This window comes from Lithobates pipiens, unplaced genomic scaffold, assembly GCF_037356315.1.
Source record: "Lithobates pipiens isolate NorthernLeopardFrog02 unplaced genomic scaffold, aLitPip1_a1.2 Scaffold_30, whole genome shotgun sequence".
Lineage (NCBI taxonomy): Eukaryota > Metazoa > Chordata > Amphibia > Anura > Ranidae > Lithobates > Lithobates pipiens.
In genome coordinates this window covers 6029323-6045526 of record NW_027507791.1, presented here as the reverse complement: position 1 = coordinate 6045526, position 16204 = coordinate 6029323, and the positions used below count along the sequence as shown (strand labels likewise).

The 16204-nt window shown below is 41.1% G+C and overlaps 1 protein-coding gene and 1 pseudogene across 1 annotated transcript in view; both read left to right on the top strand.

The window, feature by feature from the left end:
• The window catches only part of KLHL28 (kelch like family member 28), a 52953-nt gene extending 42944 nt beyond the window's left edge, over positions 1-10009 (top strand). Inside the window, exons 4-5 of the mRNA XM_077463568.1 lie at positions 4511-4719; positions 8397-10009. Coding sequence (XP_077319694.1) covers positions 4511-4719; positions 8397-8560 — 373 coding nt within the window. The 3' untranslated portion in view covers positions 8561-10009. The remainder of the gene's footprint in view (positions 1-4510; positions 4720-8396) is intronic.
• A 5079-nt stretch (positions 10010-15088) lies between these two features.
• LOC143949978 (5S ribosomal RNA) lies at positions 15089-15205 on the top strand (annotated as a pseudogene).
• Positions 15206-16204: the final 999 nt, after the last annotated feature.

Sequence of the window (16204 nt, the reverse complement as noted above, 5' to 3'; positions counted from 1 at the left end):
GCGAGGGGCCCTCTAAAATTCAAAACCTTATGTCCGCTTGGATGGTGGGGCTACCACCTCCACTCACGGCGCAGGCGCCGTTCAGCTTCAGAGATTTTCCGAAGCTTCGTCTGCTCCGTACTGCGCATGCGCAGTACGGAGCGGACACTATTTGGTGGCCGGACACTATACGGCAGAACACCGGTTCCTGCTGAACTGGCCTGAGAATCAAACCGTGTATGGCCAGCCTAAGATTCTCAGTAAGAATGTTAGAAGCCAGCCGCCGTGGTTTAGGTCAGTGACTACCTGGATACTTGGATTGAGAAAATATCAGGGATTGTATTTGTTTCTATTTGTTGGAGAGAAAGCGCTGGAAATGATAAAAATCACTTTACCTGTTCAAATATCTTACTAGTTAAACTCCCTGTCTATCCTGAATCTATACATACCTTGGCAGGATAGGCAATGAAAGTCGAAAAGGTGTTTTGTTCGAATAGGCTGAAACAAACAAGTCATAATGATCATTAACTGATAAACATCCTGCAGACAGGAAGCGGTTCACTTAGTAAAGTCTTGTGATTTTAATATATTTAAAAAGCAAATGACTTATATGTGGTGTTAATACAGGGAACACAAATTTCTTGTGTGGGGTTTCCGCTTTTAATCCAGTCATCGCTGTAATAATGGGTGACCTTGGGAACTCCTTTTGCCGATATAACAAAATCGTTTATAAAAGGTAGAAATTTATTAGAACATTAAAAGCAGACATAGAAAAGGTAAAAGTATCGATATTGCAGTACTAATACATGTGCTGACTGATTTCATCTCTACATGTTTCGCCTTGGTAATTGGCTACTTCAGGAGAATTTATACACAGTGTGCCTGATATCAATAAATTCTCCTGAAGAAGTCAATTGCCAAGGCGAAACATATAGAGATGAAATCGGTCAGCACATGTATTGGTACTGTAATATCAATACTTTTTACCCTTTGTATGTCTGCTTTTAAATGTTTGAATACATTACTACCTTTTTATAAATGATTTTGTTATAATCTTGCACCTCCAAAAATCACAAATACATCCTCAAATTTCTAATTATCTTTCAAGGGATGTGGTGCTTTATCTTTATTAGATAAGCAAAATATCTTCTCTCCTTTTGCCAATATATGTTTGTAATGCAGGACAGGTATTCCCAAACACACCCACGCAAGCTCCTTGCAGTCTTTCAAACACAGACTGTATTCTGATCTGTGCCTGGGAGCTGCACGGCTGTACACTGGAACGCAATTGGAGACCAGTCCAGCCTGCTATTGATATCAGCAGGCTACTGGCACGCATCTTGAGATGAGAGATTGAATGAGATTTCACCCTTTTATGACCAGAGGTCATTAACATCTAGATGCCCAGGGCAAAATTTAGGAGTGCCAGTATGTGTCTATTAACTAACTATAAGGCCTCATACACACTGGAAGTTTTTACAGATGCTGTTTTTTTGGGGGTTCAGGTGTTGTTGTTTTTTTTTTTTTTTTTTTTTGTTTTTTGCAGCCGGTGAACTCCCCAGCATGTTATCCTATGTGTCCATGCACACATGTTAGCAGTTTTTGGCAGGGGAATTTTCTGGCTGGAAAAACCCTCCCAGAACCAGTGGGTTTTAAGAGGAGTTTTTCAGCTGTAAAAACACTCTGAAGCCTCATACACACGATTGGACTTTAAAGAGGAAGTAAACCCTGATGGGTTTACTTCCTCTTTGATTCCCTGCAAAGTTAAAGCATAACGGACTACTATGCATCACATAGTAGTCCATTATGTGTCACTTACCTGACACAGGAGCCAGCGAAGTCACCGCTGTCCCCTGTAGTTCCGAGCGTCCATCTTCTTGGTGGGTCTCGCTGCTGTGATTCGCCAGAGCAGCGATGACGTCACTGCCGCGAATGCGCACGGGAGCCGACACTCACGGCATATTGCCGCGATCTGCGGCCTAGCCAGTGCGCCTGCGCGCCGCAGACAGAGGTGGCTGTCTTCAGGTAAATATCTCCTAAACTATATAGGTTTAGGAGATATTTCTTCGACCTCCTTAAAGTGGTTGTAAACCCTTACAAACCACTTTGACCTACAGGTAAGCCTAGATTAAGGCTTACCTGTAGGTCAAAGTGGTTTGTAAGGGTTTACAACCACTTTAAACAAACTTTGCCGTGGATTTCTGTACAAAGGGCATTGGCCGTGAACTTGTTAAGCATACACACGATCTGTCTTTTTCAGCCAACTTTCACCAAATCACGTGTTTTTTCTGCTCTTTACTGCCACCTTTGGTCTAGGGCTGCAACTAACGATTATTTTCATAATCGATTAGTTGGCCGATTATTGTTTCGATTAATCGGTTAATGACCTTAAAAAAAAAAAAAAAAAAATAAATAAATAAAGTGGGTCAAATTGACGTTTTCAACCACAGTGATGTAAAAATTTGGAAATAATAGAAAACTGCTTGGTCAAAGGAATTTTCAGACAGTGGATGTGGTTTTCATTCAGAAATGACATTAATTTTAAAAACGGAATGTTAAAAACAAGTGAAAATTTCAAACAAAATTCTTTCATTCAGCGAATGTACACAATTTTTTCGTCTGAATATTCTCATCTGAAAATTGATCCGTGTGGCCAGCATAAGGCTCGGTACACACCTATGCAGTTTTCTTGTGACCCATTTTTGCTGTGCGTTTTTGATTTCTGCGCACATAATTTTACTGCAATTTGCATTTTTGCCAATTAAATGAATGAATAAATTATTGGTGCTTTTTGCAGAAACGCACTATAGTTCATTTACTTATAAACATAGATGTGAACCAGGTCTAAGACATTTAGTAACATAATGGGGTTAAAAAAAAAACGAAAATGAGCCCTTTATAGTAAAAAAAAATGCAGATAATCACTACTTGAGGGGTTAATTTTTTTACTGTAGAACTGAGAAAGTAATATTTACAGTAGCGATTATTTGCTCTTTTTGTACTATAAAGGGCTCATTTTAGTTTTTTTTTTTTTTTTTTTTTTTTTTCTAACCCCATTATGTTACTGGCCGATTAATCGATTTAATTTCATAATCGATCAGTTGTCGATTAATCGATTAGTTGTTTCAGCCCTACTTTGGTCAACTTCTGTATTGTTTGATCTTTTGCATTGGTTCTGAGCATGTGTGTTTTTGTAAAGTCTGATTGTTTTCTGAACACATGATCGGGCTTTGCTCCATCGGTCTATGTTGTAGAAAAGTTTGCCTGTTCGCACAGCCAACATTTGTCCAATGAAAACCGAAAAAGTTTGCCTGATGGAGCGTACACACGGTTGGATATTGCCTTAAAACAGCTAATTTGCATGTTGTCAAAAATTCAGATCGTGTGTGCGGGCCTCTAACGATTTAACTTGACAGATAGTAACCCACATTTAATACGTCCGTCTTGTCGCGTTTCGTGGCGTTTTAGAAGCGTTTCTAAGAAGGAAAAAAAAAATTATATAATTTTTTTATTTATTTTAGGCCTATAAACGCAACTGCCTAAAAACTACAGTAAACAAACCTGTGTATGTGTACACATAAGATAACATTAAGCTCAAGGGCAGTCGAAAAAAAAGTGTCCAACTGCTTTTGAACGTTCAATTCGCAGCAGCAGTATACACGGGGCCTAACTGATAAAAGCTTAAAAACGCAGCTATTTGATGTTTATAAGCTTTTGTGGGAGTATAGTTTTGCTGGAAAAACAACAAAACTACTGCAAAACTCATTCTACAGCCACAGCTTTTGACAGCTAACTCTACTGGTTGTTTTCATAATGTCCACTGTGCATGAGGCCTAACTCTGACTAATTTGGATTTCACCTGACACTTTTTATTTTTATTTATTTTTATTAATACCGTAATTGTATCACAGTTGCAGTATTAAACATAGGCACATTATCATCTACAATAACCTTTAACAGATGAATCATCTTTTTTTTTTTTTCCAGAATGAAGCCTTTAGCTAGCGCGTGATAAGTGTCAAGATCATATGATTAAAATCGGGTAGACTGGTTCCTTATTAATAGTGGGGACAGTAGTCTCGTCATGCCCGGGGTGGCGACATCACAAGAGGCCAGGTCTCTGATGTCACTGCATGGCCACACTCCCCATAGCTGAGGTGGATCGGGGGGGACCCACAAGTTTTCTCACTTGCAACCACTTCTCCTCTGCATGGGGCATCATTTAGAGAAATGATATCACTTAGTTTGTGGATGGAAAGGTGGTAAAATGTTCCTGAATTTTGTATCCTTGTGTAGCACTGCAAAGCAAGAAGCTGAGCCCATGTGTGTATTTAGCAAATAAAAATGGCCACCCCTTGTAATATTAAGGTTTTTAGCCCTTGCTGATGAAATTATTTACATAATTGCTCAGAACTGCTGAAATATGATTTTATATTTTTTGCCATGAATTATAGAGCATCATTGCACCTTTGCTGTTTTATTAATAAGCCACTGACACTCTCTATTTTTATCTTTTTTTTTTTTTATATAGCGTGGAACGTTATGATCCAGCTAAGGACTCGTGGGAAATGGTGGCGCCTATGGCAGATAAAAGAATTAATTTTGGAGTGAGCGTAATGCTGGGATTTATCTTTGTGGTGGGGGGACACAACGGGGTTTCTCACTTGTCCAGCATCGAGCGTTATGACCCTCATCAAAACCAATGGACGGTGTGTAGACCCATGACGGAACCCAGAACAGGTGAGGAAAAAGAAAGTGAAATATAGGATTATATCTGATCAATTATTCACAATCCAGTCCTGCATTGTTTTGAATGTTTCATTAGTTGTCTTTATAAATAATTGACTTGTTTGTGAAAACCTAGCACATACTTCAGGTGCTATGGGGATATATAATAGTTACACGAGCTAACACAAGAGGGAGGAGGTAGAGCCAGGATACGAATGCTGCTTGTTTCCAGGTATGCGCACCCTGCTTCAATGAACCATAGCCAATTAGGATTCGACCATCACTGCCCTGCAATTAAATGACTAGTTAATGAATTGGGTTGGCTTTCAATAACTCCTTTTAATACCAAAGGATATTCATGACTGGAGCAAAACATAGCCAGAGACATTAATTGCTAACAAACCTTCTACAATGAGGCTGTGCGATACATAATTCTGTTTTATCTCACAAATAAGAGATCTGAACGTCCTAATGGCTTCCATGATCTCCATGTAACTACAGATGATGATGGATTCATGTTCTAAAGTAGGGGTAGGTTCTTTATACCTCCTTGGGGGTATGGGAACTATACGATGGGACTGGATCTTTAACTAATAATAAAATTAAAAACACATTCCTCTGTATTATCGATCTTGAGATCAAAGTGGAAAAATTAACTTGGAGTACTAAAAGAGATGTTTGTCATTCGGTCTTGCTCATTCCCTCCAACACCCCTCTATTCCTGTTTTCGGTGGAGCACAGCCAGCGCTTCTTCCTTTTATCACTTAATCAAAAGCGAGGTCCTCTCCCATCCTAAGCCTCTCAAATATGTCACACATTCCAGGAGGGTTCAAGGCTATATAAAATACACAATGTGCAATGTCATCCGGAGACTCACTGCTAAGGCTGAGAATAGACAGCTAGTCTCCTAATGACCTCATAAAGAAGATGGCGGCACGGGACCTGGCGTTCAGCACCTTTTGGCGGATTACTGTTGAATAGACTGGATTCTCTGGGTGGGCGAGTAGCTCAACCCAGTGGACAAGGTAAGGGTTAAAATCGAAATTAACCCCATGGAGATGGGGTTGAAGTTCCTCTTTACAAACCCCCGGTCTATGAAATTAGGCATGTAAACAATTTTGTGTTTATGCCCAGATTGTTATCGCTTTTATTTACAGTATATAAAACGCCCTGTAAACTGATGGTTCTAAAAAAAAAAAAAAATCCTGTAATAAAAAAATAAATAAAATACTATTATTATTATTATTACTTTTATTATTAAAACCGGACTCCATAAAAAAATTATCATCTTTGCTCTAAATTCCACATATATTGTATTTCTTACACTTCAGGCCCCATTCACACTTGGCTGTTTTGAAACAGTTGCTGGAATCACAAGTTTCTGCTCAGGTTTTTAGAAATGCAGCAAAATGTGCAACGTGTTATTTCTTAATGGCACATTAAACGCGGCGCAAGTTTGCTGCACGGCACTCAACGATCTCTCAAAAAGATGCGAGAGGTCCTGTTTGGCATGTTTGCGTGACGGCGGGGAACATATATATATTATAATATACACACGTGTGAATGTGGCATTAGTTGTAGTCATCCTCCACATGCTCAGTTCAAAATCTTATGATAATTAACCATATAATAGGCGACTAAATGAGAACATAGGCTGTAAGCTATACACAGATTAGGCTATTTTATAGTAACTGTATTTGAAAATACTTTTTAATGGTAGATAATTATGAGCGAGGAAGGGTGTTATGCCTTTCCTCTGAGTCATCCAGCTTTATGTATAGTCTGAGATGTCTCAGCTAAGCTTCATAACGGTAGCAGTTTTTATCTTGAGCATGAGTAAAGCAGCTGTTCTGCTGGGAGCTCGCCACCTGCAGTCTGTAAGTGGTAAATATAAAATATTCATATGCATTTTGCACATCCCACCGCTTCCCAGTGGTTCCTAGGATAACCAGACCTATCGGTGAAGCACTGGACACCATGATGGCTTGCAGTTGAGATGAATGAAGGAAAGATGGCCTCATCTCTATAGCCTTGGAGGCTATGTCATGACATCTCTTCTGGCATGTAAACAAGGTTTTGGTTTTTTTTTTTAAAGCAAAAGATAAAAATAAAAAAAAGGTTTGGGATCTTTTGCTTTTAAGAGGTAGAGGATAGATTTAGGGTCTTATAGACTCCAGATCTCTCCATAAAGCGTACCTGTCATGCTGTATTGTTATCGCAATGGAGTTTTAAATTTCTTGTGATAGCAATAAAAGTGTTCCAAAAATGTAAAAAAAAAAAAAAAAAAAAAAAGACTATCTATCTAATCTCATATTTAAGAGGTCCTGTCATGCCTTTTCTCTATTAGAAGGGATGTTTACATTCCTTGTAATAAGAATAAAAGTAAGACACTTTTTTTTTTTTTTTTTTTTTTTTTAAACGGTATAAGAATTAAAAAGAAAAAATGTAAATGTGTCCTGTGCCGATGAGCTTGCGTGCAGAAGCTAACACATACGTGAGTAGCGCCGCGATCGGTAGAGCGAGAGCATTAATTCTAGCCCTAGACCTCTTTAACGCAAAACATGCAACCTGTAAAAAACTTTAAACATCGCCTATAAAGATATTTAAGGGTAAAAGTTTGTCACGCAATTTTGAAGCTTGGCATGTTGGGTATCAATTTACTTGGTGTAACATTGTCTTTTACAATATAAAAAAAAATTGGGCTAACTTTACTGATGTCTTATTTTGTAATTCAAATTGCACCAACCGCCATTTTATTCTCTAGGGTGTTAGAACCCCCAAACATTATAAAAAAAATTTCTAAGTAATTTTCTAGCAAACACAACAAATCTCGGAAAGAGGCTGTGCTGCACACAGAAGGCTTTTTATATCTTATGCATTAAAATAAAAGAAACACACACACACACACACACACACACCATCCGCCTTTACAACCACTTTAAAATAATCAAGGTTAATTGGGAGAGAAGACTCACTTTGAAATGATATTTCTTTAAAGTTTACTGAGACTCAAGTTATTTAAGAGTCTAATCATCAACCACTCGCTTAAAGAGGAAGTAAACCCTGATGGGTTTACTTCCTCTTTGTTTCCCTGCAAAGGTAAAGCATAATGGGCTACTATGCATCGCATAGTAGTCCATTATGTGTCACTTACCTGACACAGGAGTTAGCGATGTCACAGCTGTCCCCTCTTCCACAGAGCGTCCATTTTCTTTGCGGGTATCGTGGCTCCGGCGCTGTGATTGTCCGGAGCCGCTATGACGTCACTCCAACGCATATCGCCGTTAGCTGCGGCATGCTCAGTACGCCTGCGCGCCGCTGTCTACAGCACAAATGCGATGTAGACAGCAGTGCCTGTCTTTTTGCAAATATCTCCTAAACCGTGTAGGCTTAGGAGATATTTCTTGGACCTAGGCTTACCTGTAAGTCAAAGTGGTCTTTAAGGGTTTACAACCACTTTACGGCCTCTGGTAAAAATATATATATTGTTTGGTGGGGTTCTAAGAAATTTTCTTGCAAAAAAAAACAAAAACTGATTTTTACATATATAAGAGAAGTCAGAATTGGTCCAGTAGGCAAGTGGTTAATTGGGTGTAAAATGTTACTTTCTCGTATAGAGCAACAGGAAAAGAACCCTATACACTTTATTTACAAGCTGTTTGCATTCTGTTATTTTCTTTTTTGTACAGGTGTCGGCGCAGCAGTGATTGACAACTACCTCTATGTGGTCGGTGGTCACTCAGGTGCGACCTATCTCAACACAGTGCAGAAATACGACCCTATCTCAGACACATGGTCGGATTCAGCCGGCATGGCGTACTCTCGGTGTAACTTTGGTCTGACAGCCCTTTGATGAACATCAGCACATTGTGTAATATTATATCCCTGCATGAATGGATTTCCAAGGCCTCATCTCCTTGATACCGAACCGTGAAGACATGGAGATTCAGTACAGCTCTTCTGTCGAGTGAAAGCCTCCAACAGCTTCAAACGCGGTCACTCTTCTGTAGCCGGTTATTCCTAACTTGCTTGACTGACTATTCCAAGTGGTAGTATGCTGGAAAAGATCTAAGATCATAGTTATTACAGGCGTAGTATGTGACGGTGTTTGCCAAAGTTTGGGACGTATATTAGCGGGTGGTACTCATCCACACCGTGGTGGCACACTGCATTTGGAGTTAAAACTAGGACAGAGCAGGGCCCTTAAAAGAAGACACTTTTTTTGTCCATGGTTTAAATCGGCATGCTGCCTCTAGTGCCCAGCAGTCATCACGGTGAGAGACTGTGCGCCGCTTCTGCCAAGCACTGGAGAAAGCATGGAGATTTAAATGAAAATTTCTGGCTAACAAGAAGTTTGTTATCAAGCAATACAAAAGTGCCAGAACTGTCGCTGTAATAATATATAATGTTAACTAAACTATGCTATAATACAATAGAGGACATGTTACTCACCAGGGGTCTGTCTGTATTGTTGTCTGCAGCTTTGGATCCTTCACAAGCTGTGTCATTCATATGCCTCGTGGCTCTTCTGTCTGTTATCATGCTATTTACTACAGTAGGGATGTCCAATGCCGGTCCTTAAAGGCTGTATACAGGTCAATGTGTTGGGATAGACTGAGTTCATTTGAGAACCATACCTTAGTGATTCACCACTGTCAATGGGCAAATGCTTGAAAAATGCGCAAGCATCTCAGATCTTTTGGACTGGAGTTGGACACCCCTGTTCTGAAGCTACAGGTCATTGCCATTGATAATTTGACCCTACTTTTAGATATTGCAGACCAGTAGCTAGGGTGGGGGGAGGGGGGGGCAGATATCTGAACAGCCTTTATCTGTGACGTGTCCCGTTCAAGCTGCCAGACCTCTACTTACAGAAGAAACAAGAAAAAAAAAAAAAGATGGAGAGGGACATATTATGAGTGGTAACATGAAATCCTAATTCCTGCATGAATTGTTGCCTTTATTTTTTACTTAATACATTTAAGATATAATCAGATCGTCTTTAGGTAATGTAAAAAACAACAAAAAAAAAAACTTTAAACCATGGACCGGAATTGTCCACTTCAGTGGCCATTTTATGGGTGAACATGGTAAGTATAGCAACATGCATGTGGGTTTCAGGGGAACAAAGGGCAGATACAGGTGAGAGAAGTAGCTGTGGACTTGTTGGTTACTACAGTCACCACCAATGAGGCAATTGTGGTCACCAACTGACTATTGAAGCCCTAATATATTGTATGGGAACAGTCACTGCATACTGCCAATCCTGAGATGTAAGTTTACATAAAGAGCTATAGTCACATCTATTTGTCTCTGTCTGTTTTTGTCTTTTATGCATTTATAAAACGTTCTGGTATAATCATTGTTGTTCACAACCAAACCGATTCCATGTGTTTACATTACAGAGGATAAAAAAATACTATCTCGTTCTCATACGGTGCTTAGCAGTATAGAGTGCCATAGGGGTATGCCTTTCCTGCATGAAGATTGAGTAAAAGCCCATACACACGGGACAAATGTCAGACGGCATCGGCCGGTTCAAAAGGAGCCAGCTGACACTCGGCCCATATGTGCTGTAGCCAATCCGACAGACATTCAACTGGCTTCTGTCGAAGGGGCATGACTGATAAAGGTCTACTGACCGACTCCTGTGTATTGCTCTCAGCCAATGGCTAAGAGCGCTGACCTGTGTGTTCTAGGTGGGCATCTTCCTGTCAGAACACAATAGGAACAGAAAGGGTGATCACTGTACTAACATTGGATAATTAGTACAGCAGCTCCGACCAGAGCTGTCAATGGTTCTTTTTCGTTCAGCCCACTTAGTTGAATGATGGGGAAGAAATAGCAGTGTGTACGAGGCTTTAGGCTGCAGTCACACCTTTGCATTTTAGTGTGATGCATTTCAAAATAAAATGCATCTTGCTGCATGTTTAATGCAGCTTCTAGCAACTTCCATGAGAATGTATGGTAAGGCATTTAAAATCCACTAACGGAAGAAAATGTGCCTCTAAGTGCAGAATTAAAACTTTTAATATCCCCAAAAATTATTAAAAACAGCATATAAGAATGAAGGGAGCATTTCACATGTTTTTAAGGCAGGTGATCCGGCATCAGGAAGGTCCCAGTGTGGTATAGGTTTCCAGGGGTGTCGATATGTCGAAGATCCCAGGGTGACCAGCAGATGGAAGCCACACGCTCTGGAAGCACTGGTGAAGCAATCGTGCGGTCAGTCAGTGTGGGACTTGAATCCCGGAAATTAAGTCAGCGTTAGAGGACGACAACCAGCGTGGACCGCAAACCGGAAGTAGATCATCTAAATGGGATGTGTTTTGGAACTGCTGATTGGTTCTTTCTTCAAGCTGGTCACCCTGGGATCTTCTGCTGCTGCATATCGACACCCCTGGAAACCTACAACATGTGAAATGCTCCCTTCATTCTTGTATCCTGTATGTGTTTTTAATCCTTTTTGGGGATATTAAAAGTTTTAATTCTGCACTTAGAGGTTCCTTTTATTCTATTTGTCTTTTACTAGAGATTGCTACTCTCTTTGAGTGATACCCTAAGTGTTTGAACGCCTCATCATTTGAATACCTCTATTCAATGTAGACGTTATCTGCCTGGTCCTGCTATTCAGAGCACCCTTACACACACACTTTTTTTTTTTTTTTTTTATCTGGATTTAAAATCCACTAACTGCAAAACACAAATATTGCAAAAGGTGTAAATGTAGTCTAAAGGCCAACTTGGCTTGTAGTTCTGTCCTTCAGCTGATATGAGTAGAAAATCAATTGAAACAGTCCAGCTTGCAAGATTTCCCACAGTATTGGTCCCGTTATGCTGAATATTTTGAATGAGGATGCTCTTCCGGAGGGCTAGATAAAAGGAATGTACTTGTCACTTGTATAACCCCTGGTCACTGGGAACCAGAAGCCAGACGGGCTTGAAGCTCCCGCACCGCCCCAAGGACGCTCCCACACCTCCCCAGTGGGAAAGCACTCTGGCTTTTACACGGGGGCTGCAGAAGAGGCAGTTTACAGGCACGATTTCTTTAATTGTACATCGTGGGACACAGAGCCATAGTAATTACTATGTGGGTTATTGTCCACCTTCAGGTGCTGGATGCTGGCACACCCTAAACGGGAAGCTGGCTCCCTATATAACCCCTCCCACTACTGGGAGTATCTCAGTTTTTTCGCCAGGGTCTAAGGTGTTGGTCACGAGTGAAGATGTGCTTTGCTGAGCGCCACTGAAGCAATCCTTGCTGGGGCTAGCTATGCAGTCATATCCATTCAGTGTGTCTTTTAGGCCAAATTGAATGGTACCCGGGCCTCGTATCCGAAGAAACAAGGTTTTGCCTGTAACGCTTCTCTTTTTAGAGACATCGGGATCGAGTACTTTTGGTATTAAGGCCATAAAGTTTCACTGGCGGGGTTGTTTTTACAGGTCCAGGATTGTGGGTTTCCGGAGGGTCCTCGGTTTCTGAAGGTTTTGTTAACGGAACCCACTGTGAAGGGTGAAGATTGGGTCTGTTGGTTTTACCACAGAAAACCTTGCACCGGGAAAGGTAAGTGGAGTTTTTCTAAGGTATTTTTACATTTTCTTAGGCATGACATTTACTTTAAAGGAGACATTTCATAAGTGTCACCACTGGGGGCTGTATGGAGCATGTATCTTCTCATGCTTTGCTCAAAGTCACGCTGTGTTACAGAAGCAGCAGACTTTTTTACTCCGGCTAACAGGCAGACCTCTGGTAAGTTTGGGGGGTTTTACTTCCTTCAGACACCCCCACCTGAGCTGAACTCTTCCCCTCTTCAAGAGGCTGAGTTAAAGGGAGAACTAAGTGATCGGCAATGCTGTTTTCTCTTATTGCCCCTACACAGCGGTGGCTTCCAGGTCTCTTCCACACTATCCCTCCCTCACTCAGCCAATCCCATCGGATTGGAGGCCCGTGCTGGAAAACTTTTTTCAAAAAGGAAGCGGGGGGGGGGGGGCGCGATGTAACGGTGGGGGCAGGGCGTAGCGCGGCGTTGGCATCCTCCAACGTGGGAGTGTGTTTTAAAAAAAAAAAAAAAAAAGAGAAAAACTCCATTTATGCTGGCTGCAAAATTGTCGGAGAGACATAAGAGCAAAGAAGAGTATGGAAGAGGATTTGGTGATACAGGCATTTCCTATTTGACACATTTACTAGTTGCATCAGGCTGAGCATTAATAGCAGTAGCTGGACTATTGCACAAGCAGTGGATGCGATTTCTTTTAGTAGTACATCTGCTTTGTGCATCAGGCTATGGTCAGAAGGGGGGGTTTAAACACCCCCAAAAAAAGAGCTAAAATGGAAAGCCTACTCATCTCTACAAATGGCATCTTCCCTGAGAGGGGGTGGTTGGTCAGAGTGAGCATCAGGGCCATGAGATGTCTGCAACTGTTATTAACACGGCAGCCCCTGTTTATTTTATGATAATTAAAGATAAATAAAAAAAGTTTAGCAACTTTAATTGCATCCCAGTGAACATGCGACAGGTTTTCTTCCATTTCCCAGGACCCTCAAACTGAGGAACTTCCCTCAAAGGACTTTGATGAGGCTGATGATTCCTCTTCAGAGGTGTCAAATGCGGGAGAATCAGCTGTTCCAATCTAAAGATTGATGGTACAATTTCTTGCTGAATAATCGCTCCACGTTTATGTACCCTTAACTGAGTGTTTGGGTTCACTAAAGCCTCCTCCAAGCTGTGCATGCCTTTCCTGTCCATTCATTGCTGGAACCAAATATAGAAAAAAGAGGAATGTCCAAAGGGACTTTTATAGCTGGGGTTAAGAACGTAGTCAGTACAAAAATGTAAAAAAATTATTTTTTTATTAATACATCATAGTAATAAAGACAAATAAAAAAAATACAAAGCAAAACAGCAATATGTATGCAGAAACTCTTGCAGGATGTACATGGAGAAAACCATTTCGTTGCTGGAGAAGCTTTTTTGTATCCGAGAGGATCACCCAGATAAGCATTTTTTTTTTTCTCTCCTAAAAAGTTTTCACACTTTAGCCTATGGTAGAGGAAATTCACTAAGTAGGGTATACCGGCAATTAACGCTGCTATATCCTCTGTGGATACATTTGACTTGTCCAGCAGACAATGCTCAAATGCTTAGGGATCCAATGGATAAAAAGGTGGAATTCCTATTGAAAAAAAAAAATAATAATAATTTTCTCTGGCAGATTGAGTGTCTCAGCCTGCGTTGACGGTAATTGCTTAATCATTTGAGAGACCAGTTTAAACAGGTTTTGAAGGTTATCCTGCTCAGCAGGCCCAGGAGGCAGCTTTATGTTTGCAATAGTTGCTATGAGAGATTTTATCATTCAGAGCTTGCACCCTTCGCTAAGTGCCTTGTAAGAAGCTCCTGGCTCATCTTCCTTTTTGCGGTGAAACAGCTATTTGGGGATGTTCTGGATAATACATCCAAAGAAATTCTAGTGGAAAGCACCCCTTTTGCCATTTAAGAAAATGCATTTTCATTTTAAAGCTCCTTCGCTGTGCCAGAGGTATCAGCCTCCAGGCAGTCATAACGGCTTCCACCGTCAGGTTCGATTGAATAGGGGGAATTCTTCTGCAGTTCTCAAGGATCTGGCAGGAAGAGTGTCGAGACGAATGAGGGACTTCCTCAATAGCTCCAGGGTACAAACTGGAGTTCCAGGCGTTCCCATCTCCTTTTTTTTCTCAGAGCAAATCTTTCTAAGGATCCAGAGAAAAAGAAAAAAGTTATCATTGGGTTCCCTATGTAACAGCAGAGGTTGGGGTTTGATTAAAACTTTTTTTTTTCCCACGGTGCCAAATCCGAATGGACATTCTGGATCTCCAAAATCTAAATTCAATTCCTGAATATAAATACTCTTCTTTCGTATGGAGTCAATCCAAATCAGTTATTGCCATCCTACAAGGAGGAGAACTTCTGGCGTCAATCGACATCCCTCTTCTAGCCAGATTAAGGGCCCAAGGTATAATGATTAATGGTTTACCTAGTCGATCTGTTCTTGATAGACCAGTCGGTAGCCAACTTAGACCAAAGTATGGTCACCACATTCAACTACCTAGAATATCTAGGTCGGATTCTCAACCTAGGAAAAATCTTCTTTAAAACCATGAAGAAGGTCATAGGTACACCCAGAGAAGGGTATTCTTACCCCATGCAAAGATCAGCGCCATAAAGGTGGTTGAAGCAAGATGAATTTCTTATATTCAACTTTGCATGAGGTTGTTGGGAAAGATGTTGGCTTCATTCAAGGCCGTTCCTTATACTCAGTTTCATTTGAGACTGCTGCAAAACAGTATCCTATTGGCTTGAACAAAGGGTTCAAGCTCTACATTCCCAATGTATCTGACTCCAAAGCCTATGGCCACATCACCGTGATGGCACCCAATCTCCTCTGATCTTGGAGGCTAAGCAGGGTCGGGCCTGGTTAATACCCGGATGAGGCCACCTGGAAATACCAGGTGCTGTAGGCTGGGTGCGCCGGAGCCTCAGTTTATGGTTAATATCCAAAAATCTACTAAGGGGAAAATCCTTTCTTCAGTTACCTGTGAAGTGAAAACGTATGCCAACCTTTTTTGTTTAGGTTGGGGGAACAGTCCTGGAAGAGGCAACTGTCCAAAAGAAGTGGCCCAGATCAGAAATGGGCCTTTCCCATTAACATTTTAGAAATTCAGGCAGATCTCTTGGTCCCGAGGGCCTGAACGTTCAGTTTAAGGTATTGTCCTGCCAGGATTCAATCTGACAATGCCACAGCAATGGCCTATATTAATCACCAAGGAAACACAAGACTTTGTGAGACCCAGAGAAAGGTGAATCGTATCCTATCTTGGGCATAAAACAATGTACTTTGCCTATTGACAGTCTTCATTCTAGGAATGGTTCCTTCACCCAGATATCTTCCTGTCAATATGTCAAAAATGGGGGATTCCAGACAGATCTGTTTGACAAGTTCAACAAAGGAATTGACAACTTTTTGTCAAGAACTCTGGGACATCCCACATAGTAATTACTATGGCTCTGTGTGACGTACGATTAAAGAAAATAGGATTTTTATAACAGCTTACCTGTAAAAAATAATTTTCTCTTATATTCACCGACCGACACAGCTCCTCTCTGTAACAAAATTGGGTTGTTAGCCCTATCACTGGAGATTAGTAGGCAAAGTTGTAATACAACACTTCAGAACTTTAGTTCCGCCCAGGGGGCGGTCCCTAGGCTACAATTCCCACACTCTGCCCTAGCAGTCTCCAGTTTTATTTTGCCTAGTGAGGAGATAGACCTAGGAACCCTGCGGGCCCATAGGTCCATGTTTGTTTGATGCAGAAGCTTGGCTTTTTGTGCAAGATGAATGATCCTGTGATCTTCTATCAACAGCCGGCTGGGTGACAGGCTGGTTCACTTATTCTTGTAGTCTCCCCAGTCCAGCCATTGAGCGTGTGCAGGTCGCAGCTATAGCTCGGCAGGCCACGACA